This window comes from Mesocricetus auratus, unplaced genomic scaffold, assembly GCF_017639785.1.
Source record: "Mesocricetus auratus isolate SY011 unplaced genomic scaffold, BCM_Maur_2.0 Super-Scaffold_100038, whole genome shotgun sequence".
Classification (NCBI taxonomy): Eukaryota; Metazoa; Chordata; class Mammalia; order Rodentia; family Cricetidae; genus Mesocricetus; species Mesocricetus auratus.
In genome coordinates, this window is record NW_024429216.1 from 7,329,992 (window position 1) to 7,356,808 (window position 26,817).

Genomic DNA, 26,817 nt, shown 5'->3' on the forward strand with positions numbered 1-26,817 from the left:
AGGGAAGCTGGGGTTTGGTGAGATCCCAATGAAGGACAGAGAGACTGTCCCCGTGTGTCTGGAGCTGCTGCTTTGTGAGGGGCTAATCTCAGAGCTTGGGGCTTGTTAGGGAAGACAGCGCATCCTGTAGCCCTGTCCAGGGCATGTGACAGCTCTAATAACTACTGCTTACACAACAATGGTTGTGTGCTGCCTGTCAGTGAGGCATAGTCCCAGTGTATCTCAAAAGCAGTCTCCACCCGAGACCCGATCCTTCCAATTCAGAAAAGCAACAGGGTGTGGTTCATAATCCACTGTGCTGTTTCTTAGCAAACAGACATTGCTAAAAGATTTTTTTTTTTAGAGACAGTGTTTCTCTGTCGCTTTGGAGGCTGTCCTGGAACCAGCTCTTGTAGACCAGGCTGGTCTGGAACTCACAGAGATCGACCTGCCTCTGCCTCCCGAGTGCTGGGATTAAAGGCGTGCGCCATCACCCAGCTGCTAAAAGATTTTTAACACGGTGATGGGATCTTGTCTTCCAAAAAATTAAGCCAATCATGGTGCCTTCTCCAGCTGCAATCTTAAGGTTAAATTGATGGTGAGGGTGCCGGGTGCCTAGCAGTCAACGGGCCTGGGGACAGCGTGCAAAATGGGTAGCTGCTGTACTGCTGTATTGGTGGGCCTTTCTCACCTCTGACCTTTCTATGCTGTGACTGTCAAATGCTCCTTGTGGGTAGGAGACCAAGGAGGTGGCTAGGGCAGTGCTGGGTAGAAATTTCCTGTGAATACATTTCATCCTTGAGGGAGGCTCATGAGCTAATGGAAGTTCCGTAAGACCAAGGACATAATAAGGACTAATAACTCGCAAGTCGCAGGAAGTTCCTAAAACTTGGCAGGTTCACATGGTCCCTCTTCCCCAAGGTTATATAAGCAGCAGAGGCTGCTTGGAGACTCTCCCACTTGTAGAGCTAACTGAAGGTGGTAGAAAAAGCTCCAGAGTTTCAGCATCCAAAGTCAACACCAGCTACCTTGGAGCTGTTTACGCCCCATGAGTGTACAGTCCTTTAAGGAACCCAATAAACTCGTTGGTTTGCCAAGCTGAACTTGGGTGGTATTTGTATGTTGTCCTGTCATTGGTTCCCACCAAGGGGTGAGTAGTGTGTGTGAATGTGTACTTGTGAGTATCGGGGAGCCAACTGTGTCCAACCAAGAGTAAAACTCTTTGATCCGATGGCTTCTCTCTCTGCAACAACAAATTGCCCTCCTCACAGCCACTGTGTCATCGAGCTTTCCGTTGACCTGCGGAGACCTGCCAGTGCCTGGTGGCTGTGGCTCCAATTGCCACGAGGTCTGTGTCTGTGATGAAGTGAGTAGTGTGTGTGTGTGTGTCTATAATGAAGTGAGTAGTGTGTGTGTGTGTGTGTGTGCGCGCGTGCACACACGTCTGTGTCTGTGTCTGTGTGTCTGTGTCTTCCCAGGAGTAGTGTCCCACAGTGGGCAGGGACCGAGTGTGGCGGGAGTACACAGGAAGATAAGGAGAGGATCGGGTAAGGGCAGAGCAGGAGACGCAAAGCCTTGTGGGAAAGGCCCCCAGGCCCCAGGCCTCCTTGCTTTCTGTCCTTCCTCCTCTTGTTGAGGTTGTGCTGCCTCACATACTTTGAGCCCCTGACCAGCCCCGCCCCCCCCCCCGTGCTGAGCACTGCCCCTGCAGGCCTCACACGTCACCCCCAAGGCCCACACCTCCCCTAGGGCCCCGCCTATGCTCTCACCTTCACCTTCCATTGGTTCTGCTGCAGTTGCAGGGTGTGGTTGCCCACCTGGATGGTGATCATCTTGATCACACCGACCTGCGTGCTGTCCCAGGCCGCCGCCTTCTCCTGCAGTATGGTGAACTGTTGCAGACCGGGCCGGGTCCAGCAGGTCTGAGTCAGCACAAACACACAGCTACTCATAAAGTCAAATCGCCGGCCGTCAAACGTGGTGTAATGCGACGCTCCGGATACCTGGCAGGTGGCTGAGTCCACAGCCACGCATCTCAGGATGCCATTGGACACCTTGCAGATTTCATGGGGGCTGCAATACGAGGGCTGGCAGGCCACCAGGCCACCCTTGTGACAGTGGCAAAGGGAATTGCATTCAGGTCCAGGATAGAAGTCATCTCCCACAGAGTGGTAAGTGCCCTGATATATGCAACCACAGGAGGCCAGGGGTACACAAGTCTCGTCACTGAGGACAAATCCCTCATCACAGACACAGGCCTCGTGGCAATTGGAGTCACAGCCACCAGGCACTGGCAAGTCTCCGCAGGTCAACGGACAGCCTCGATGACACAGCTCATAGTGGCTGTGAGGAGGGCAATTCATTGCTGCAGAGAGAGAAGCCATCAGATCAAAGATTTTTACTCTTGGTTTGACACAGTTGGCTCCCCAATATATACAAGTACACACAACACACACACACACACACACATGCTTGCAAATACACACACACACACATGCTTGCAAAAAACACACACACGCTTTCAAATACACACACACACATGCTTGCAAACACACACACACACAAAGTGGCCCTGTTTCAAGAAACTACCATGTTCAGTATGACCAAGGGTATACCTTTCATCATTGTTTCTGAGCCTCAGAAATAAAATTCAGATCTGGTGCAACTGTGGTTTGTGGTCAATCTGTAGTATCTTTAATGACACTGTTAATATTGGGTATACATGCTAATATGTGTGATGTATTTTAAATAAGCTTATGCCTGCCTGTATGTAGAATCTTCGCAGTATGTGAGTGAATATAGCACTAGCTTCTTCATTTTATAGTATTAATAAAATATTACTTTAGTAATATCAAATATTAAGTAATACTTAGCAATTGAAAAATAGTTACTTATACCACAGTTTAGCGAAAACATTTAGTGTTAGAATGAACAAATGAATAACCAAACGTGGGGCTGGAGGGATGGCTCAGTGGTTAGGAGCACTTGCTGCTCTTGCGGAGGACCTGGCTTCAGTTCCCAGCACCCATGCGGTGGTTCACAAGGGACTCTAAATTCCGTCCCAGGACATCTGATGCCCTCTTCTGACCTCCTTGGGCACTGAATACCCGTTGGTGCATAGACATATATGTGGGCAAAACACCCACACACATGGAATAAATCAGCCTTAAAAATAATCAACCAACTGGATCAAACCATTTCTTCTTTCCGTCCCTAAACACTAGTCACTCAGACTTACCAGTCAAGCGGCTGGACGAGAGAGAAGGAAGCACCCAGCCAAGCAGGCTGGGCTGAGCTCCCTGGCAGAACTTGCCAAGCTTGGGTCAGGCTCTGCGTCCACACCTCAGTGTCACATAAAATCAAACTGAAAAAGTTGGCCAAAGCCCAAACCACTGAAACCAAACCAGAAGAACTCCCCTACCTGAGCTAGTGCAGCGCCCCGAGCTATTGCAATACCCTGTGCTATTGCAATACCCCGTGCTATGATACTGCGGGCTCTGGGCATGCTGGCCATTTGCACGAAAGGGAAATAAAATGAAGAGGGGAGGTTCTGTCTTTTGGTCATAGCAGTCTCATTTCAAATATGCAATAGCTCCCTATTGTCTCTGACTGAGGGTTGTCACCGGCCATCAAACTTGGGGTCGCCAGCTGTACTGGGTCACAAGTGCTGTCACCTGTGACTCCTTAGTGTCACGCTGCCGTCCCTTAGCTCCAGGGCATAAGCGCAGCCCCTTCCTCACCAGGCATCATAAGGATTAAGCGATGCTACTTGAATGTTAATGAGCAAACACCAGATCCAACCCCTTGCTCGCCACTCCTGGTACTCACGGCAAAGAGTCTCGCTCCTCCAGGGATACACAGTGACGCCTTCGGCCTGGCATATGGCGGTGTACGTGGACAGTGTGTCACACAGTGGCTTAATTTGGCCCCGCATGCGGCAGCTGTCGTAGACACACTCTATGAAGGCATTGCTGAACGAGCCTACTTCCCTGCAGTCCCTGAATGGACCGTCCTTGTCCCTGAGGACCTGGCACTTCTCCTTGTTCTGCACCACCAACTTGCTGTTTATGTCGGGGCACACAAGTTGTTCATCTGTTCTGCAGCCGGGCTTTGCCGTCACCAGCCACTTCCGCCCGAAGTCTCGGGGGTCAAGGGCTTCGCCCATACTCTGAATACCCAGGTCATCATGAGGGTCCCCGTTGAAGTTCCCGCAGAGCCCACACACGGCTTTAGCGTAGTTGCTGGGCACCTTGGCAGTCACGTGCGTGTCCCAGTTGTAACTGACAGTCAGGCCAAAGCTCGTGCGCAGCATGGCGTACCTGCCTTGGCGGAACACTACGATTTTCCCACCTGCGGCTTGAAAGGGCAGGTAGTGACTGATGCCATCCAGCTGGGTGGAGATGCAGGAGGACCACAGGTCAGGGTGCCCGCTTTGCCCGTCTCCCCGTACCCACAGCACTCTAAACCTCTCGGCTTAGTCTGACCTTTGCATTTAGTTGTTTTAATACGCATTGTTAGTCAATAGTCAAACCTCAGGGGAAATGTCCTATCAGAGAGGTGGCAGAATGTTAATACCTAGTAATAATTGTGCCCTCTCTTTATCTAGAGCCTTTCCATACCAACCACGAGGGGGAGGGAGTACAGAGCCTAGCCCAAGGGAAGTTAGGTTTCCCACTTTTAATTTGTCCACCCTTCCTCTCCAGGGCACTGGCCATTACCCAAACTTCCCTCTTATAGTTATGACCTATTGTGTGAATAACCAACAATTCATTTCTACACACACACTTTAGACAAGGTCTTTCTATACCTCCGGCTGTCTTGGAACTCACTATGTAGACCAGGCTGACCTCAAACTCACAGAGATCCTTCTGTCTCTGCCTCCCCAGTGCTGGGATTAAAGGTGTGCGCCACTACACCAGGCACTGTCTGTCTGTCTGTCTGTCTGTCTGTCTGTCTGTCTGTCTATCTATCTATCTTTGAGACAGGGTATTACTATATATTCCTAATTGGCCTGGTACTGGTAGACCAGGCTAGACTGGCATTCACAAATCTGTCTGTCTCTGCCTCCCGAGTGCTGGGATCGGTATGAGTCATCAGGCCTGGCTTTTAACATTTTTGGGGGTGGGGTGGGTGACAGCTGTCTGTAGACTTGACTTTACCTATATCAAGACTCAAGGATGGCAGAGAAGCTATTTTGATCGTGCGATGGGACTTATGGTAGATTTGCAAAACCTGTTTGTGGAGGCTTGAAGCTGGGCACTTGCCTTCTAGGTTTGGACTTGTGTGAAAGGGTTGTCCTTTGTCCCTTGCCTAGCCAACTGCTTCAGGGCTCTGCCTTTCAGTCCTAGTGAGTGAGGCTAGTTCGGCCCTCATTATGAATAACACAGCAGACAGCCTGGAAAGAAGTGACGAACCAGGCGTTGGTGGCGCGCGCCTTTAATCCCAGCACTCGGGAGGCAGAGGCAGGCGGATCTCTGTGAGTTCGAGACCAGCCTGGTCTACAGAGAGAGTTCCAGGACAGCCTCCAAAGCAATACAGAGAAACCCTGTCTCAAACAAACAAACAAACAAACAAAAAGGTGATGTGTTGGGGCCCATCCTGAGGAGAAAGAGGACTCAAAGAAGAGGTCAAAGCCAGACAGATAGGTGGTTCCTGGTGGCGAGGGAAGACAGGCTGGGGGAAATCAGAACTGCTCTCCCAGATAGCAGAGGCTAAATCTGAGGCGTGGACCTTAACCATATGATCGCCGAGTGAACCCCACTCCTCCCTCCAGCCACTAATCTCTCAGTGGCTTTCCGCCCCTCCCAGTTCCATGGCCGAGAGACACTCACCAGTACTCTGCCTGGGTAGTCCCGGGGCACCTCCAACTTCACTCCATAGGCCTCCAGCTGCACAGAATGCACAAAGCTCACGCTCTGGCTTCCCCGACGCTCGTTTTCCACAGCCACTTTGAAGTCGGGGAGGGAGGGGTGCTGGTCACACGAGGCGATAAGCATGTAGGTGCAGGTACCCATGAAGTTGTAGCTCCGCATATCCAAGGTCATGTAGTGAGGGTCCCCGGACGCCTGGCAGCTGCGGAAGTATTCCGGGTAGCAACCCAAGAAGCCATTCTGTACTCCGCAGCGCTCCCCAGACAGACATCCCGATGTGTCCTGGCAGGTCACCGTCTGGGTGGCCCCATCACAGGTACAGCGCTGCCGGCATAGGTCGTCCGCAAACACCTCCTGCCCCGGTGCCAGCAAGCGGCCCTGGTAGGTGCAGCCACAGGATGACACAGGCACACAATGGCCTCGGTTGGCCACGAAGCCTGGAAGGCAGACGCAGCCCTCCACACAGGGGTGCTCAGAGCAGTTGGCGGGTGCGGCTTCTGAGTTGCAGGAGGCTGGGCAGGCAGGGCTGCAGAGCTCGTAGTGGCTGTTGGCTGGACAGGACAGGACTGGAGGGATGGGGAGAAAGGGTTGAGTCATGCTATGGTGGGGCTCCCCCAGACAATGCTGCTTCCTCAGAGCTCCACGCCCCTCAGGTACAGGCACTCACGCCTTCCTGTTGATCAGGGCCCAATGGCCCTCCCCCACCCCAGCCCTGGACAACCAGTCAGTGGGCAAATCCTGTGACTTCCACAGTCCCAGCCCACCCAGAGTCTGTCTCCACAGCCCATGAACTACAGCAGCCTCCTGCCTGGTGTCCTGGACCCCTGTACCAAAGGCTACAGGAGCCCAGACAGCTCGGACTCCAACACCAGCGTTCTCCTTGCCAGGGAGTAAATGGGGTGACGCAACACTGATGTCACTGGTTACACAGATTGAATAAGGGGTGGTCCGTGCCTTCACTGGGATGGCTTTGCTGATTCCTTCCGCCTCGCTGTGCCCAGGGACCTGGTGCCATTGATTTGCAAAGTCTTCCCCGAGCTTCCAGATACTATCACAGGACCTGGCTTTCTTTGTTCTTTGAAGGCATTTCATAGTTGATCTGCTAACTGCCTGCCTGTCCCTGCCCACCTGGGATGTAAGTTCTGCTGGAGTGGAGACACAGCCTGACTCAGTCACACTGAATCTTCAGCACCGGCCACTGGGCCTAAGAGGTGCTCAGGCCGGGCACTGAACTCGCTGGTTTCCCCTTGTCTGGGGTTTGGAGAGACTTACTGGGAGGCTTACTGGACAACGGCGTATCACAGTGATGCAGGAAGTCCAGTGTCTTTGTCTGCCTCTGCACCTGCACCCTTCCGAAGTCCTAGTCTTAAGCTCTGGTCATCTGTGGCTTAGTACGGAGGGCCGGGGAGTCACGGGAGTGTTACAAGCAAAGACTGGCCATTGACTTTTATCTCGTAACTTAGCGGACTACCTTGCCTGGCAAATCTCTGTGGTTCCCCGGGTCAGGAGCCCACAACCTTCTTCTCCTTTCTGGCTACTCCAGTCCTTCCCATGGGTTTCAAATAGGACATTTGTGTCTCCAAAGCTGTATCTAGCGTCACTTATCTCTCTAGAACCCCCCAGCCTTGTCCTGCGCCCCCTCCATCTACTCTAGAGTTTCCAGTGTCCTCTCGTGCCAGCTGTCTGGACAGGATCATGTGCGTCCCAGCCTTGGGCGCCCTCTAGTAGAGCTGGGGTGTCTTGGCCATCACAGTGTTCCCGTTATTGCCTGTCGCTAGGTAGAAACACAGCTGGTGCCCAGTCACCAAGCAGATCCGGCAGTTCCCTGGCCCCCTCACCAAGACCTCCCACCCCTGGCTGTAACTCACGGCAGTTGGTTCGCGACCTCCATTCCCGGACAGGGACGCCCAGGTCCATACAGGCTCTAGCGTAGGCACTGAGGCCATGGCACAGAGTGAGGCGCTCCCCTCCGGTCACACACATGTCATACACACATTCCTCCAGGAAAGGCTGGGGATCCAGAAAGCCATGGCAGTCAGCAAACGGGCCCATCGACAGGGCTAGCAAGCCGCAGAAGAGGTCTCCCTTAAAGATCTCAGACTGCTTTGGGGTGCAGGAGGGACAATTGCCGTAGCAGCCGTCATCACACAGGTAGTCCCCGTCATCCAGCTTCCAGCTTTTGGTGAAGTTTAGGACGTCAGGAGCCTGCTCCCCGTCGGGCGTGAGGAAGTCGTCTGCGGGGTCTCCGTTATAGTTCCCACACAGCCCCCACACCTGGTCTTGGAAGTGCTTGGGCAGGCTCAGTGTCAGCTGGCCATCCCAGTCATAGGTGACCACCAGTCCAAAGTCCAGCTCTATGACACCCCGTGTCCCGCTCTGGTACACACGCAGGCGACCCTCACTCAGGGAGGCCGGGAGGCTTGAGTACTGGTAGTCGATCTGCAGAGGGGTGGCAGAGGTCAGTGTAGGGAAAAGGGACCAGTCAAAGAAACACACCCTGAGCAGAGCCAAAGAAACACACTTTGGCCCTGCAACCACAACCAAAGAAATGTACCCTGACCCTAAAATCAGTGCCAAAGGAACACATTTTGTCCCGGAATCAGAGTCAGTGAAAGAAATGTACCCTGGCCCTAAAATTGGAACCAAAAGGCTAAAAAGGACCAGAGAAAGAAACACACTTTGGCCCTGAAACCAGAGCCAAATCTGACCCTAATCCTGTGTAAAAAAGTAACCAATCCCGGAGCAGAGCTCTAGCCAATCTGAGCTCAGCACTGAAATCGGACCAATCCCTACTCTGGAAAAACTTCCCCAACCCCAAGAATCCTTATATAAACCCTGTGTATGTCCAGCTTGGCTGGTCCAGCTGCCTTCCAATAAACCCCTTTGGATGAGCTTCGGGTGAAGATCTTCTTTTGCGGAGGCGACCCTGGGCAGAGCAGAGCAGAGCAAGCAGAGGCGACCCTGGGCAGAGCAGAGCAGAGCAGAGCAGAGTGAGCAGCGCTGTAACACTTGCCCGGGAAACCTTCCTTGGTAGAGCAGAGTTGTTACACTCTGCTCCTGGCTCCCCGCTCTCCGCTCTCCAGGAGCAGAGCTGAACTGTAGCAACTTCGCCCGAGAAACCTCCTGCCTAGCAAAACTGCTACACTAGGCGAACATCCCCAGCTGGAAGACCCTGTCCTGCCGAGCTGATACACCGGAGAAGCCTTTTTCTGAGGCAAGGCTGTAAGCTGCCAAGCTTACTGCAACCTGTAGTGGTCCTTGGCTCCCGAGCTCCAGGATACCTTTCCACCTGAGATGTGTAACACTCAGTATTCTGTGACTCCCGAGTGCCAGAATACCTGACCCGCTCCTGTTCCATCCTGTCCCGACCCATCCCGAAACGCTTACAGTCAGAGCCTGTATCATCTCCCCTTCAGCCCTCATGTCCCCAGCTCTGGTCACACAGGACGCCTTCCTTCCTTGTCCTTCCCAGCTGAGCCTAGGGGCTCTTGACCTTGCACCTCTGGTGGCTGAATCAGCGTTCTTCCCGGAGATGTGCATGAAGACCCCCATCCCCTGCTAATGTCTGCTGAGGTGTCACTGACTCGTGAGGCCACCCCCATCACCCTTCCTGTTGTCCCCCCTCCCCTGTCTTCCAGTCCCGAGGGCATCTAACCTTCTCCCACAAAGTGCTGGTCTCCCACATTCTCCATCTCCCTGAGCCACTAGAAGGCCGCCTCGCGGTTCTATTTCCAGCTTCTCCCACAGTGCCTGACAGAACAGCAGGCTCGCTACCAGCCTGAAGCCGGTGTGAGGAAGGAACCTGCCAGGTCTCGTGGCAGCAAGGGGCAGCTGCAGGGAGCCAGGGAGACAAGCAGGACTCGTGTTCATGAGGCAGAGACAAAAGGCTGCGGCAGAGATAGTCAAAACCAGCAACCGCCAAGACGATGACAAGTTTGCGGGAGAGCTGCCTGCCTCAGGAAACCACCATTGCGGGGCAACAATGTTTCCGAGATGCAGTGTGCTAGCCAGATGCAACTCTGGGGGAGAAGAAGGTTTACTTGGCTTACACATTCAGATCACAAGGTCAGCGAGGGAAGACAGAGCAACACTTTAGGACAGGAGCTGAAGCAGAAACCTAAGTAATGCTGCTTGCTGGTTGGTTCACTCTTAAGCTATTTTACGTAGGCCAAGCCCACACGCCTACGAATGGCGTTGCTCACTGTGGGCAGCCCATCCACACCCGATGACCAAGACAGTCCTTCACAGACAGGACCCCAGCCAAACTGCTCTGGACAGTTCCTCAAGGGAGGCTTCTCAGATGTCTTGAAGGTGTTGAGTTGACAGTTAGGGCTAGCTCGGACAATCAGAATGGGCAGTGTTGGGCACAATGGACTGGTGAGTCCTCAAACGTTAACACCAGCTTGTTAGTCACCCCAGATCATTCTCCCTGTCTGTCCTTACTCCCACATCTGCATCTCTGCACCCCCAATACCAGGAATAACTTTTGAGGATTCTAGTCTGAGAAATGAAACGAAACACTTGTTGCTGAGCTTAGAATCCTTCATCATATCATGTAGGAGTGCCTAGTCCTGCAGTGGCTTTGGGGGTCTTGATTTGTTTGCATTTGAGAACTGATCAGTTCCACGGCTCATGCGTGGAGGAGTCCTGGTTCTTATCTGAAGTCCTGACTGGCCAAGAAGTTCCTCTGGGCTGAGGTATCTGGATAACAACCTCCCCTGTTTGTTTGCTTCTGGTCATGAAGGTGTCTATATTAACTCTGGGTGTCTCTTCCTCCCTCCTGTGTCACCTGGCACATAGCTCTTTTTGAGCAGTCCTGACTGATTTTTTTGTTTTGTTCCTTGAGACAGGGTTTCTCTGTGTAACCCTGGCTGTCCTGGAACTCGTTCTTTAGATCAGGCTGGTCTCGAACTCACAGAGATCTGCCTGCCTCTGCCTCCCCGAGTGCTGGGATCAAGGGTGTGCACCACCAATGTCTTAATGTACAGAACTGGTGGGGGGTGCCCTTTGGATCCCAGCTGGGAGAGAATCAAGTTCACGACCAGATCTGCATAGAATGGGGTTCAAGTCTCTTAACTAGCTGCAACAGAGATGTAAAAGTTCCCTGTTACTAAAATTAAAAATTGAAAAAATTAAACTCCCTCTTAGGGACATAGCACTTCACTATAATATGGGCTAAGTGTGTGTTATATGAAAAAGAGATATACATGACTCTTATATGGGCCATTGCAATTTTATGCCATTTGACTGTTGGACTTGCAGTTAAAACAATTATATATATGTATATATGTATGTATTAGAGAGAGAGAGAGAGAGAGAGAGAGAGAGAGAGAGAGAGAGAGAGAGAGAGAGAGAGAGAGGTGTCCACAGGGCCCAGGGCCCAGAGGCATTGGATGCCCGGAACTGGAGTTACAGACAGTCATGGATCATCTTATATGGGTGATGGGAATTTTATGTAGATGGTGGGAACTGAATTTATATATTCTGGAAAAGCAGGGCACAATTTTAACCATTTTTATATAATAAATATTCCTCTAACAGTGGGGACCAATCTAGGGTACAGAGATCCCAGATATCAACGATACCCCCCCCCCACCGGTTCACAACAAAGAGAAGAGAAGGGAATCAATGCAACTATAACTTTAAGCCCTATGTTCCCAAACGTTCCACTGCCTTTTGATGGACCCGAGCCGGGTCCTCTCCCCTTCAGCGAAGCTGCTGGGGCATCAGGACAGAACACCTACTTGATATAGTGATGCTCTACAACGGTTTCTTCCTGCAGAGACCATCAGGGCACCCAGTTTTCGCGGGGTGTCCATTCGAGTGCAGCAGAGGGCAGCTCCCACTGAGATGGGCCCAGCAGGATGCTCAGATACCTAAGGCTAACCCAGGTGATGCTGGATCCACACCCTGCTTCTGCTTACAACCCATTAAACTGGTCAAAGGCTGGTGAAACTCTTGGCAGCATTCCAGCTACCCCTCGTGGGCCGCTCTAGAAGCCCTTGCCTTAAACAAGATTAGTGAAATAATTTAGTGCCAACACTCCCTATTCAAGAGATGTGTTACCAGTTAAGACAGGAGGAACTCAGATTCCAGCAGTGACAGACGCTGGCTGGACCCCCTCACAAAGGTCCTGTTGGGCACTGGAGCTGAGAGGCTTGCAAATAATACAAAGCATTCCAGGAGAGCCGCCTAAAGACTACACCAGACTGCAGCTGCTGTCCTATGTTACAGCCAGAAGCCTCCAGAAATGCAAGGACGGTCAGGCTCCTTCATTAACTTGGCAAGGCGTGCCTGATATTTGGCTTAAATTACAGGCAGTTAAGGGGGCGGGGCATGGAACTTTCCTGATTGGTAGACACAGCCTAGAGAGTCTACAAAGACTAGGAACATAAAATGATCAAACACCTGCTTTTGGGACCTTTCCTCCTACTGGGTTGCCTCATCCAGCCCTACTAGGAGAGGCGGTGCCTAGTCTTGCTGTAACTTGATATGCCCTGGCTGGCAGATATACATGGGGAGGCATCCCTTTTCTGAAGAGAAAGGAGGAGGAGGGGTGGATGGGAGGGGAGGGGGATGTTTGGGGGAGAGGCTGGGAGGAGAGGAGGGAGGGGAACTGATTGAGCATGGGAAAAATTAGTTAATTAATAAAAATTAAAAATAATTTTCACCGGGGGTTGGTGGCGCACACCTTCAATCCCAGCACTCGGGAGGCAGAGGCAGGCGGATCTCTGTGAATTCTAGGCCAGCCTGGTCTACAGAGCGAGTGTCAGGACAGGCTTCAAAGCTACACAGAGAAACCCTGTCTTTTGAAAAACCAAAAAAAATTTTTTCACTATGGAAGATAATGATTACAAATGAGAATCTCAATTAAATACCCAAAATATAACTACTAACAAACAAACAAAAAAGATCAAATAAGGTACAAGCTTTATCCAAAACTTGGATGAAGAGCTGAAAACTTGAAGCGAGAGCTGTCTCCAAAGGGGAGAGGCCACTGCACCCTGCAAAACCTGTCACATTAGACAGCCTCAGCTAACCGGGATCCGTCCATAAAGAACTATCACATAAGACAGCCTCAGCTAACTGGAGTCCATAAAGAACTATCGCATTAGGCAGCCTCAGCTAACCGGAGTCCATAAAGAACTATCACATAAGACAGCCTCAGCTAACTGGAGTCCATAAAGAACTATCGCATTAGACAGCCTCAGCTAACCGGAGTCCATAAAGAACTATCGCATTAGACAGCCTCAGCTAACCGGAGTCCATAAAGAACTATCGCATTAGACAGCCTCAGCTAACCGGAGTCCATAAAGAACTATCACATTAGACAGCCTCAGCTAACCGGAGTCCATAAAGAACTATCACATAAGACAGCCTCAGCTAACCGGAGTCCATAAAGAACCACATTAGACAGCCTCAGCTAACCGGAGTCCATAAAGAACTATCGCATTAGACAGCCTCAGCTAACCGGGATCCATAAAGAACCACATAAGACAGCCTCAGCTAACCGGAGTCCATAAAGAACTATCGCATTAGACAGCCTCAGCTAACCGGAGTCCATAAAGAACTATCACATTAGACAGCCTCAGCTAACCGGGATCCATAAAGAACCACATTAGACAGCCTCAGCTAACCGGAGTCCATAAAGAACTATCACATAAGACAGCCTCAGCTAACTGGAGTCCATAAAGAACTATCGCATTAGACAGCCTCAGCTAACCGGAGTCCATAAAGAACTATCGCATAAGACAGCCTCAGCTAACCGGAGTCCATAAAGAACCACATTAGACAGCCTCAGCTAACCGGAGTCCATAAAGAACTATCGCATTAGACAGCCTCAGCTAACCGGGATCCATAAAGAACCACATTACACAGCCTCAGCTAACCGGAGTCCATAAAGAACTATCGCATTACACAGCCTCAGCTAACCGGAGTCCATAAAGAACTATCGCATTAGACAGCCTCAGCTAACCGGGATCCATAAAGAACTATCACATTAGACAGCCTCAGCTAACCGGAGTCCATAAAGAACTATCGCATTAGACAGCCTCAGCTAACCGGAGTCCATAAAGAACTATCGCATTAGACAGCCTCAGCTAACCGGAGTCCATAAAGAACTATCGCATTAGACAGCCTCAGCTAACCGGGATCCATAAAGAACCACATTAGACAGCCTCAGCTAACCGGGATCCATAAAGAACTATCGCATTAGACAGCCTCAGCTAACCGGAGTCCATAAAGAACTATCGCATTAGGCAGCCTCAGCTAACCGGAGTCCATAAAGAACTATCACATTAGACAGCCTCAGCTAACCGGGATCCATAAAGAACCACATTAGACAGCCTCAGCTAACCGGAGTCCATAAAGAACTATCACATAAGACAGCCTCAGCTAACCGGAGTCCATAAAGAACCACATTAGACAGCCTCAGCTAACCGGAGTCCATAAAGAACTATCGCATTAGACAGCCTCAGCTAACCGGGATCCATAAAGAACTATCACATAAGACAGCCTCAGCTAACCGGAGTCCATAAAGAACTATCGCATTAGACAGCCTCAGCTAACCGGAGTCCATAATGGCCTCGTAAGGACTGAGGCCGCTTGGGGGTTCCCACGACCATTCAGCTACAATCGTTACTTCCCTGTAACCAGGGGACAGCTGAGCATGAGGTACGCACTCACAGATAAGCCTCTGACTAACACCCTATCCTACTGAGCCCTCGAGGCCGGCGTTCCCACAGCCGTGACAGTGTAGCCTGGCTGATGGCACCCACCACAGTTTCCTGTACCCTGTACGTACTGGAATGGCCAGTTTCACAGTCTAGACAGTGACTTACTCTGTAAATCAATGCCCAAGTCACCCTTTTCTCAGAGAGGCAGAAAATGCAGGTAAAAGTGACATAAAAGGAGAATTAACCCCGAAGGCCACCATATTGCTGACCAGAAGGGGATGATGGGACCCCAGATGGAGCCCTGGGGGTTCGTCTAAAGAAGATATCATGGAGCCTTCCCCACTTAAAGCACCATTTTGTGTGACAGGGGGCGCTTGAGGAACTCTGAACCACACTTCCACAGTTTTTAAGTGTGATTGGATCACCTAACTGGCCACCTTATAATACTCCCATTGTGACAATGGGGTGTCACTTTGTTCAGAATGTAAGCTGCTAACGAAATTGTCTAAGACATCCACCCCACAACGGGTTCTTACAGCCCTCCAAGTGTCTTCTCAGTGCAAATGCGGCCCTGGGCTGGGTCTAAAAAGACTGATTTATTGATTTTTATGTATATGAGTGTTTTCTGGACAGTTGTGAGCCACATATGTACAGTGGTCACAGAGATCAGAAGAGGGCATCAGATCCCCCGAAAATGGAGCTATAGGCATGGGTGCTAGACACCGAACACCAGTGATTTTCAAGCTTAGCAAGTGCTCTTACGCGCTGAGCCATCTCTCCAGCCGTCTTCCCTGGGCCTGCTTCACCTCTAATTTAACAATCCCCTCCTCAGACACGCTCTGCCTCTACAGATCAACACACATCTATATATGACAGGGGACCAAAACTACTCAGACCAACAGCAGGTCACCTCACAAGACAGGTCACCACGTTGTGATCACCCCCAGATGAGAACTTCCATCTGCGGTGGCCAGACCACAGCTTTGGGTGGAAGAAGTCACTGCATGGGGATCAGATTGTGTCCCTCGAGAGCTCACGGCAATCCCAGCTTCTCTAGAACCATCTAGAACTGAGATGATGAGCATCAAGCCACACCCTAAGCACCAGTGCCTGCTCTCTCTGCTGCGGACTCCTGATTCCTGCCCCTGTAAGCCTGCAAAGTTCTTGTCGTTCCTTGAAGAGAGACTTCAAGGTTAATTGTTCAACCCAAGCAGCCATCTCTTTGGTTGGCATATTGGATGGTGGGAGAGACAAGGGTTTGACTCCTTTTCTTGGCCTGGTAGTTTACGGCCTTAAACTCAAAGCCTGGGGGAACTCACCCGGGCAATGCCTGTTTCTCCATAGGCCAGGGACACAGTGTGGTTGTAGGCGTGGACGGTGACCAAGCGCACGTAGGAGACTTTGTCGGTGCCCCGGTGCTCATTTTTGGCTTCTACTTTAAAGGCCAGCAGGGATTTCTTGGTGCTATGCAGCTCAGCCATGGTATAGGAGCAGGTGCCCATCATGTCATAGTGACGGCCATCGAAGGTTGTGTAATGGGGATCACCCTGGGCGCGGCACACAGCTGTGGACTCTGCCACACACATGGCCTTCCCGCTCACCATCTGGCAGCGCTGTCCAGATGCGCACTGAACGCCTTGGCAGGAAGCCTCTGCTGGGGAGAGCCGAGCTGCGGAGGAAGAGAGATAGAGTTAGAAATGCTCACGAGGACAGAAACCTGGGGCCTCCTTCAGTGTGGACTGTGAGCAGTGGGCTCACGGCCACCCATTCTACAGGCATGGAAACTGAGGTTTGCAGCCTCATGGAGAGGGATTCTCTGGGTTTCCTCACACCCCAGGGTTTCTGATCTCACTGTTTAGCACGGCTTGGCCCAGAGGCACGGCAGGTCGTGAAGAGGGACCAGGAGCGACCACTGGCACAATCATATTCCATTTCCCTCTTCCCCGTCTTCCCATGTGGCTGGAGTGGCCAGAGGATAGGAAGCGGGAGATGGGTCAGTGGGATGTGGGAGGAGCTTGCCGTGTGAGCAGGAGGACATGAGTCCAGATTCCAGCCCCAGGTGAAAGCTAGGCTCGGTGGCAAGTGTGTTAGCTCAGTGAGACTGGCCGGCAGTGACAGGCAGATCCCAGGGGCAGCTGCTCAGCCAGTTTAGCTGATTGAGAGCCCCAGGTTCAGAATCTCAAAAACAAACAGACAGGATGGGAGGGATCAGAAGAAGATGACTGACTTTGAGCTTTGGCCGCTACACATGTTTTCTGGGGTGTGCGTAGTTGCATACACACATGTATGCCTGGGTGTCATACCTGCTTACACACATGCATGCCTGGGTATGCAAACCTGCTTACACACAGATACACACATGCATGCCTGAGTGTAAATACCAGCTCACACACAGAAACACACATGTATGCCTGGGTGTGTAAACCTGCATACACACACATGTCTAGGTGTCATACCTGCTTACACACAGATACACACATATATGCCTGGGTGTGCAAACCTGCTTACACACAGATATACACATGCATGTCTGTGTGCAAATGCTTGCATACACACATGCATGCCTGGTTGTGCAAACCTGCATACCCACATGTATGCCTGGGTATCATACCTACTTACACACAAATACACCCATACATGCCTGAAGTGTACATGCCAGCTCACACACAGAAACACACATGTATGCCTGGGTGTGTAAACCTGCATACACACACATGTCTAGGTGTCATACCTGCTTACACACAGATACACACATATATGCCTGGGTGTGCAAACCTGCTTACACACAGATATACACATGCATGTCTGTGTGCAAATGCTTGCATACACACATGCATGCCTGGTTGTGCAAACCTGCATACCCACATGTATGCCTGGGTATCATACCTACTTACACACAAATACACCCATACATGCCTGAAGTGTACATGCCAGCTCACACACAGAAACACACATGTATGCCTGGGTGTGTATACATACAGATACACACATGCTGTGAGTGCCCCCTTGAAGTGGGGTGGCATTTTTGTCAGGATGAGAAAGCCTTGGGTCTAGGTTCCCAGTCTGAAGACGATCTGGGAAGAAACAGCCCTTCCTGGTCAGCCCCCAGCCCGCAAGGACTCTCTCCTTCTGCCCCCCCCATGCCCCAGCATCAGCTCACCCTGCCCCACCCTGACCTTTCCCCACAAGGTGATCTAAGGACATCCCATTCACCCATTTGCTCCACTCTCAGCACAGTCCTGTTGTGGGGGGTGGGAACGTCAGGCATTGTCCCTGTCACAGCCACAGACTCTGAGGCCTGGAGAGGTGCAGTGACAGGCTGGAGGTCACACAGGCACAGCTGGGTTAACCCAGGCCCTCTGGCTCTGGCCCTGTGTCCTCACAACACCAGAACTGCCCGGTGGCATCTTCTGAATGGGCTGAGCCCGAGGTCACACACAGGGCCAGATCCTGTCCCTTAACTATGCCAAGCACATGAAGCACCCAGGGCGGCATCCCGGGTCGTCATGGTTACTATTGAGGATCTCATGAGCATTGCGGTTAGCAACTGGTGTAGCTCTAGTAGTTTCTAAGGTATCAAAATACCGACCAGCGCCTTCCCAAAGGTCCTTGTATTTCAGCTCCTTGGGTCTCCCCAGGGGACCACAGCCTCCCCACAAACCAACATACAAAGACTGATGCTGGAGCAGTGGGGGAATTCTCGCTACCGTGCTCTGCTTTGTATCTCTGGGGTACTCTGGTTGGTAGCTGTTTTGGATCTTGTTCCTGGTAAAAAGGGGAGCATTAACGAAGGTCGCCAGGGACGCTAAAGGTGGGTGGTGAACAGTCCAGCTGGCTTGGGCGCCAGGGAAGAATGAGCAGGGAAGGCAGGGAAAAGGCTGCCACGGGAGGAATGGAGGTGAGCACGAAGCCCTCGGCGTCCAGGGCTCCAAGAGGGCACAGCAGTGCCAGTTCTCCCGGCTTAACGCTCACTCTGCAACCGCGTGGTCAAAGGGCGCCCCCATGGGATGCTGGAAGCTATTGCAGCTGGCTATCTTAACCTTGACACTCATGCTGGCCGCGACTGACCCTGGGCTTCACTGCGACCTTCTGTGAGCTGGCATCGGCCTGGCTGAGGATGGTGACAGAGGCGGTGCTCTCTGACAGACTGGAGATGAAGAGGTGGGGAGAGGCGGTGCTGTACCCAGGCCGGGAGTTCTGCAGGAAGGCCGTGAGGAACTCTTCCCCACCAGTGTTCCCAGGGTCCACTGTGGCCTCCTGGGTCAACCCTTGAGAAAATGCAGTCGTGGGTCCCTTACCTGTTCCTTCCATTACAAACCCAATCCTCTGGCCTGGGCCTGAGACCCTCTTGAGACAATGCTCCCCTTGCTCCTGGTCCCTTCCCTACTCCTGCCGCGCCCGGTCATCTGTAACCCTCCCGGCTTTGCTGCCCAGCGCCTGGGCACCTTGCACAGGGCTCTTGAGCTCAAAAGCAGCAGACGAGGACTAGACGTGTGTGAGGCAGTCCAGGTGGCGACTGCGGACCTGGAGCTCGTGCTCCCCCGGGCATAAGCCACCGCCGTTCTCTTTTGCTGACTGGGATTATGGTCGGGTGTCTCAGTTTTCAGGCTGCATCTTCTGCCTCTCACATGAAGCTAGTTGAAGCTTTATGTGAAATCCCGACCCGTGCTTCTAAGTGCTGTGGGAGCTTTACAGTCTGACCAGCTCCAGTTGCCGGAGTGATTTCTGTGGTGTTCAAGATGGGGAAGGGAAGATGAGGGTTGTGGAGGCATAGACAGAAGCGGCTAGATTTTTCAACACTCCTAACTCGGGAGAGGGAAATCCCAACTTATTTTTTCACACGCTCTCTCTTCCACGTCAGCTAGCCTGGGAGTTCCTGAGAATGGATTACGGAAGGGCACTAAAAGAAAGATGCTGACCCAGGCGGTGAGCTTCCCAGATACGAACAAGGACATGCACCAGGTTCAATCTGACTTACCGCACAGGAGGGCTGCTCTGGCCCAGAGTACCCACCAGCTCCATAGAGATCCCATGCCTGCAACAGAGAGAGACGGAGGCTCATGTAAGTCTGCCCTGTGGTCCTGTTGGAGACTGTCATGGAGATGGCACAATGGGACAGTCCTGGGACTGGGGCTGGCTACCCTGAATACAAGGAAGGCTGAGGAAGGGAATAAAGTTAGGTAGGTAGGACTAGGTCTGGGCAGTTTCTAGCCTGTATGTTGAGGAACGAGCTAGGAACTTCAGAATCCAGGGAAATAGGTAGGGGAACTGGATATTCAGATGCCCCGAGGGAAGAGATAAGAGGTGTAGAAAGAAGGACAAGAGGAAGAAACCCATCCCTTCCCACCTGCCGGTCCCTGGAGCTGCAGGCTCACCCTGTGGACTGAGCTATATAGTTCCCTCCATTCCCTCCGGCTATACCACTGGCCACAAGCCAGGCAGAGGATGCCAGCTTCCTGGAGGAGGCTGCTGATAGTGAGTCCTGAGGTTTTGTGGTGCGTGGAGGAGAAATCTGTAGCCCGTGCTCTGAGATGAGTGAGACCAGCTAGAGGCTGCACCCCAGGGGGCGTGGGAACGTTTCCCCAGGACAGAGTGGTGTCTTAGGAGGACAGCTGGGGAGTCGTGTGCCATTGGCCTGGGTTCGTTGAGCAAGGCAGTGGGCATTGAAGGGTGAGGTAGCATTGACTATGTTTGTTGGCTTGCTGGCCAGGGTCCTATCTTTGGTCTTTACCTGTAACACTATCTAAAGGTCCGTATCCGGGTTCTGGCTCCTTGCTGTCCCCATGGGCCGATCCCTGGTCCAAAGCCACCGACATCTTGTTTCTAAATCCCTGTGAGGGTAGTTTTCTAGGAATGTTTAGACTTGGGTTCTAGTGTAGGACATGATGTTTCCACCCCAGAGATTATTTGGTTTGGTATTTAAGATAGTTCCCTGTTCCATCTCCCTCCAGGAAGAAGGGACTGGCTAATTTGGGGATGAGTCTCATCACCTACCTTAGACTTTTCCTGAGATGTGACATGGGGCTTTCAGGATGCAGAAGAAGTAGCCGAGGATGTATAGGATTTCTGGGATGTAATCTGTGTCTCCCAAAAGGCTGGTACGACCCTGAGATTATTGGGTGAATCTGAACTGTCTGCCACAGGCTATCATATTTTTTTTTTTGGCAGTTCTCCAACTTTATTTGACATTCAGCAGGTTAGTTCTCATCCACATTGACTGTCTGTAGATTTTTGAATGTGGTAACAGGCACGTAGGTTACCAATGTGTACAACTTGTTTGGTGAGTCCTCATCCTCGTTACGTTTTCTGGACAATCGTACACGGATACGGTATGGAACATTCCTTATTCCTTTGGCCCAGACTGCTTTATTGAGCCTGGTATCAATGCGCACATCTGGAGTTCCCATCTCTTTCATGGCAAATTTCCGGATTTCTTTGAGTGCCCGAGGAGCACGCTTCTTGAAGCCCACGCCATGGATGCGCTTGTGGATGTTGATGGTGTACTCCCGGGTCACCACCTCATTGATGGCAGAACGGCCCTTCTTCTTCTCGCCACCCTTCTTTGCGGGAGCCATTCTGCCGGGCCCAAGTTGGAAAGGAAGGGCGCGAGGGATTGTGGGCCAGGCTATCATATTTTAACACATGGTTGCCAGCAACTAGCACTGTTTGGTGAGGCTGTGGAACATGAGGTTTGGTGAGGGTTGGGGCATGAAACAGGCTGCGAGTGACAGGCCTTGAAGGTTAAACACGCCTCTGTTTCTGTCCTGCTCTGAGGCTTGGTGCAGACAGCCACCCAGGCTCCCACTTTGGACGGAGTCACTCCAGGCAGGACGTCCTGTGTACCAAGATAGACAGTGCCCTCGCAAACCACGAGCCAAAATAATGTCTTCCTCTCTCATTATTTCTCTTGGGCAGGCTTTTTTTTTTTTTAGTTACAACAATGACAAAAGTAACAGAGTGAATTGGTCCAGATAGGGGGGTCATTAATATGACTAAATCCAACCGTGTGGTCCTTGCGCCTTTGGAACTGGTTTGTTACTGAGGTAGCCATGGAAGGATTTGGAGGCAGAGGCTGGAGGAGCCCCGGAAGGCGGGAGCAGGGCACAAGGACTAATGTGGCGGAAAATTTGAAGGTCCAAATGCCAACAGAAGTATGGGCAATAGAGACTGTACTCACGAGGTGTCAGGCAGGAACAATGACTTGGGAACCAGCGTAAGGGCCGTTTATACTACACTCTGGTAAAGACCCTTGCTCCATTGCTCCCCAGGAACAGTGGGGTGGGGCAGAATCTAAGAGCCGTGGAATGATTTGTTTGGCAGAGCAATTATCACTGGCTGCTTCTAGCCAGGGGTGTGGTGGGAATGGAGGGAGGGATTGGAGAGGGGACGTGGGAACAGGGGCAGCGTGGAGCTTGAGAGCATTTGAAGCCACACACAAGGTGAGTGTGAAAAAAGCAGACGTAATTGTTTAAAATGCCAGTACAATTATCGAGAAGCTTCACACGGTGGGAAAGGCACCTCAAGGACGACACTCCTCCCACCGCGGCTGGTTTCCAGGGCATGATATGTGTGGAAGGAACGCCTTTAAAGAGAGAAAAGTGCCCTCAAAGGGTACCTTGATTGAAATGTCCATGTAGGAAATGCTTCCCTGACTCCGAGGCTCAGGGACTAAGAGGCCACTGTAGCCATGGTCCTGGTGGACTGGGCTACATCTTGAGTTGGCAGTAGAATCTGGCGTTACGCAAGTCGTGAAGGTTTTGCAAGCATGCATGAAGACTGCAGGATTGATGTGCTTGCAGAAGCTTGCACAGGGTTCCAGAGAAAAGCTTCTATCTGGTTCTGTGTCACATAAACCGATTCCATGCAAGGGCAGTTCTCATAGCCCATGCCTGAGGTAGCGGAGGTGAGGTCCAAGTTGCCATGGATACCCTAGGATGGTTGCAGTGCCAGGAGCACTGCAGCTATGTCAAGGGAAGCTACAGACACTGATGGAGTCAGAGTGAAAGGTCGTGCGTGCTGCAAATGACAGGGCCACAGGAGTAAGTATGACCAAGCCCACAAGAACCCAATGGTCCAATGATGCAACCATGCACTGGAAATTCTGGGCGGTAGCTACAGTGTTTAATATTTGCCCTTCTGGTTTGGGGTATGGCTTTGCTCCAGTCCTTCCTTATTCCCCTCCCCCCACCACATTCCTCTCTTGTAGAATGGGACTATTTACTCTGTGCCATTGGGTGTTGGAAGAATGTAAATGTTTTGTTATTACGGGCTCATAGCTAACGGTGCCGCGAGTCTCAGAAGAGATTGTTGGACTTGTGACTAATACTGAAACTGTCGAAGTCAGGGGACCCTCGAAGTTGGACTAGACAGTTTGCAGGACCGGATGGCCGTGTGTCTACTGGGACCAGAGGTGGACTGTCATAGTATCAATCTGGAAAGCTCCCAACTGACGTGCTCAAACACCTCTGTGTAGGAACACTGCTGTGACGATTAAAGGAGGGGAGCTGAAGGTTTATTTGAGCTCACACGAGCGCTGATTGAATCCGTGGACACCTGGGTCCATTGTTTTTTAGCTAGCGGCAAGTAACTAACGTCGTGGCAGTAAGACACGGCAGACAAAAGCAGAGAACGGGACTTTCAAAGACATTCCCTCAGTGACTTACATTTCTCAACCTGCCTTAGTCGCAGCCACCTGCCAATGATTCCATAAAACTGCAAATGCACTAGTGAATTAACCCACAGATCATGTCAAAACCCCCACTACTCACTTGGGGGAACTAGGACCAGAAAGACAGGAGTGAACTGAAGGAAACCGTAGCGGTATCTTGTAGCTTTGTCTCTGGCCGCTGAAAGCACTCCTTGAGTTACGAGGAACCACGGATGAGCTCTTTCTGTTGTATCAGAAGCTAAGGTGACAAGGACCATTTTCGTTGCTGCCCGAGCACACCAGTGAGGGATCTGCAGCCTCTGAAGAGCCTGGCTTTCTTACGACACCTCCTGCATTGTGGTTTTGACTCTCTCTTGTGGGCTTTCAAGAGGATCATGGGAAGAAAAGCCCTAAAAGGGACATCCAATCTGCTAAGACTTGAGAGGGGAAAAGGCCCCCTTACTCCCACGGCTATTCTGTCTGCCTCATAAACATGCATAAAAACCTCTTCTACAGATATCAAACCCAAGATGTCACGCTGCTGCCTTCTCACTTGGGTTGGCCTGTCCCAGGATCTCAGGAGAATGCCATCCTTTTGCCTGGCTTTGCTTTCGACAAACTGCTCAATCTGTCTGTGTTTCTGAGAGGAAAGACTTCCTTCAAGAACAAAGAACTGAGAAAAACTCCTTCCCTGGGATAGCACCATGCTTTCGGGGTGAGTCTCAGGCTCTGTGTGCATGCTCTATCCTGGCTGGCCCTGCGATTCTCTTTTCTGTGGGGTTTTCAGGAACCTTGCTTCGTGTGAGTTGCAGTCCTTGCAGAGGATCTTCTTGGGCACGAGCAGCAGCAGTGCTGAGCTCCAGCCCCGTTGCTACGGAGAACCACCTGGTATTTAATGCATGCCTCCGTGCTGAGCATAGGGAACTCTGGGGAGATTTCCTTTCCCCACTCCTGAGTTAGCTGGAATAATAGGGTCTTGCTCAAGAGGACATGGCCATCGGGGGCTCGTCTTTCTTGCCATGTCCTGAGTTACTATCTTGTGTCTGATAAAAGCTAGCCAGCCACAGGCATAAAAACACCAGAATGGCGGATGCTAGGCGCTTTACTAAAGCCTCGTGTAGAATGCTCACGTGTGTGTGTGTGTGTGTGTGTGTGTGTGTGTGTGTGTGTGTACAGGGTGTGAGAAGTTTGGCTATAAGCCCTACTTAAAGCAGTGTCAGGACCTCAAACTCATCCCTTGGTCACATGCTGAGTTGGATGCCCGGTGCCCTGATGTCATCTGTGCCAAGGCGGGGAGGGTGTGGCTCTGTTCAGCCTGGGCAGGCTCCGACTTTGCTTTCTCTAGGTCTTTTGGCCTCTGGCCCCAGGTGAGCACTCTCAAGCCTTACCATGTTAAGGGGCATCGGGATGCAAAAGGGGACAGGCCTGGTAGGAGGCCCAATCCCAGGGATGGTCTCCAGCCCTGGTCCCTTAGTTACAGCAGGCATAGTGGAAGACAGGGAGGTGACTAAGTCTGAGGGTCCCTGGGTGAAGAGGCTGATCTCACCTCCTCCCCTGGCGGAAGGCGTGAATACGGGACACCTTTCTCCTCACAGCGTCCTGTCTTTCTCTTCTGGATGTGGGACCATCCATCCATCCCCAGACCTTGCGCTTTGGCTACATCTTTTAAAAATGGAATCGAGCAAGGCACACCTTTAATCCCAGCACTCGGGAGGCAGAGGCAGGAGGATCTCTGTGAGTTCCAGGCCAGCCTGGTCTACAGAGCAAGTTCCAGGACAACCTCCAAAGCAATACAGAGAAACCCTGTCTCAAACAACAACAACAACAACAACAACAACAAAATGGAATAGAATGTGAGCCCCAGTTGCTTAAGGGAAAAAAAAAACAACTTGCACTTTCTCTGTAAAACAGCTTGGATGTCACAGTCTGGATGCTGTGGAGGTCTGGCCTAAGAACGGGACTCTAGGTTTTAGCAGTGTCTTCTAACTGTATCTCCCTTCCCAGAACTTGGGCCCGTGTATGAAAGTTCCTCATGCTCAGATCTCTGTGGCCTTCAGGACAACCCTGACCTCTGTGAGCACTGTAAGTGGTCCTGACTCAAACACCTTTTTTCTGTTAGTGGGTCAGCTCCATCACTCACCATGTATCAATGGACAAAAGCTTGGTGGGGATGACCTTACGTACAATCTCATTTACTAGAGGTACGATTGAAAAGGATTACAAGGTTCCTCTAAGACAACCCCCGCATGTCCTGATAGCGTTCCACTGCTGCCAGTAGGAAAGGAAAAGTTTCTGTTCCACCTGGCCCCTCCACCCTTTAACCCCCAAATAAACACACACACAGAGACTTACAATAATTCATAAACTGTTTGGCTTATGGCTCAGGCTTCTTTTTGGCTAGCTCTCTCTTAGTTATTAACCCATTTCTATTAATCTAAGTATTTCCACGTGCTCTCGGCTTATCCGGTAACGCCCTGGCATGTTACTCCTTCTGCCTCTACATGGCGTCTCTCTGGTGGCTCCTCTCTGCCTCCCTCTCCCCAGGCTCCTCCTGGTCTGGTAGCCCCGCCTATGCTTCCTGCCTGGCTACTGGCCAATCAGTGTTTTATTCATCGACCAACAAGAGAAACCTATATACAGAAGGGCATCCCAGATCAAAGGATGATCATCCAAGTGGGAAAATGAAAGGGTGAGCAACTAGACAGACGCTAAGTCCTGAGAACCACAAAGGACTGGTTCTGGAGACTGTGGATGCTGGGACCAAGGGGCCAATTCCAAGACACTGGGATCCACGAGGTCATGGGCTATCATTGGCTAGTTCTCTGTTAAGTGGGAAATACTGTAAAAAGAACAAACGCTCCGGGCTTATCTTTCCATCACGGCCTCAACAGTGTGACTCCTGCTGTATTCCCTCTCCCCTGGGCCTTTATGAAAAAAATAGCCATTTGTTATGTCCCCCATGTTCACAGAGGACACGCTGTATCCTAAGCTGAAGTTACAGGGGTAACACACAACTCCCCCTTCTCCCCCCTCCGGGTTTTTTCTCTTTCATCTGCTTTGTCTTGCTAGTAGTTGGTAGTAAGTGACTTTTGTAGCTCAGTGTCCTTTGTCCTTGGAAAGCTTTCTTGCCGTGGGAGGCTCTTGCTGGTTTTAACGTTCTGGATATGTTAGCCCATAGGACAGACTCTGAAGAGGAAGATTCTGCCCAAGGCTCGCAGTAGACAAGAATATATACTCTAACGTTATGTGGACAGCTAACTTTCATTTGTTTTATTCTGCTGTAAATGTGATTTGAGTTCAGCTTCCCTTTTTCATATTAAAGTTCATAAAAATATGGATTTTTTCACAAATGTGTGTGTGTCATCCTTATGCGGGGCCCTGCTAATCTTCTCTGTATTGTTCCAGTCTCAGTGTGTGCGCTCCGCTGAAACGAGCACTCGGCTCCCGTTGAAAAAGCGTAAACTGTGTTGTGTTGCTCAGTCTCATTAAGGAAGGAAGCAAGGTAGGAAGGAGAGAAACCAGGGTAGATGTAGAGAAGGATGTAGGATGACAGAAAGGGCAAAAGGACCTGGGCGTGGTGGCCACGCCTTTAATCCCAGCTCTCGGGAGGCAGAGGCAGGCGGATCTCTGTGAGTTCGAGGTCAGC

The 26,817-nt window shown here is 51.3% G+C and overlaps 2 protein-coding genes and 1 non-coding gene across 3 annotated transcripts in view; all 3 read right to left on the reverse strand.

Annotated features, from left to right (window-relative positions):
* LOC121135465 (IgGFc-binding protein-like) overlaps positions 1 to 20,340 on the reverse strand; it is a 38,453-nt gene extending 18,113 nt beyond the window's left edge. The window contains 8 exon segments of the mRNA XM_040734250.1: positions 1,749 to 2,344; positions 3,808 to 4,369; positions 5,811 to 6,415; positions 7,718 to 8,288; positions 15,844 to 16,193; positions 18,232 to 18,289; positions 18,593 to 18,792; positions 20,256 to 20,340. Coding sequence (XP_040590184.1) covers positions 1,749 to 2,344; positions 3,808 to 4,369; positions 5,811 to 6,415; positions 7,718 to 8,288; positions 15,844 to 16,193; positions 18,232 to 18,289; positions 18,593 to 18,792; positions 20,256 to 20,340 — 3,027 coding nt within the window.
* Positions 20,341 to 20,688: 348 nt separating this feature from the next.
* On the reverse strand, positions 20,689 to 21,137 carry LOC121135546 (60S ribosomal protein L31). Its single transcript, XM_040734564.1, has one exon. It carries the CDS (start codon positions 21,097 to 21,099, stop codon positions 20,722 to 20,724), a length of 378 nt encoding a protein of 125 aa, XP_040590498.1. The 5' UTR covers positions 21,100 to 21,137; the 3' UTR covers positions 20,689 to 20,721.
* Positions 21,138 to 26,498: 5,361 nt separating this feature from the next.
* On the reverse strand, positions 26,499 to 26,608 carry LOC121135607. Its single transcript, XR_005872711.1, has one exon. It is a non-coding gene; the product is annotated as a U6 spliceosomal RNA (small nuclear RNA).
* Between the last annotated feature and the right edge of the window lie 209 nt (positions 26,609 to 26,817).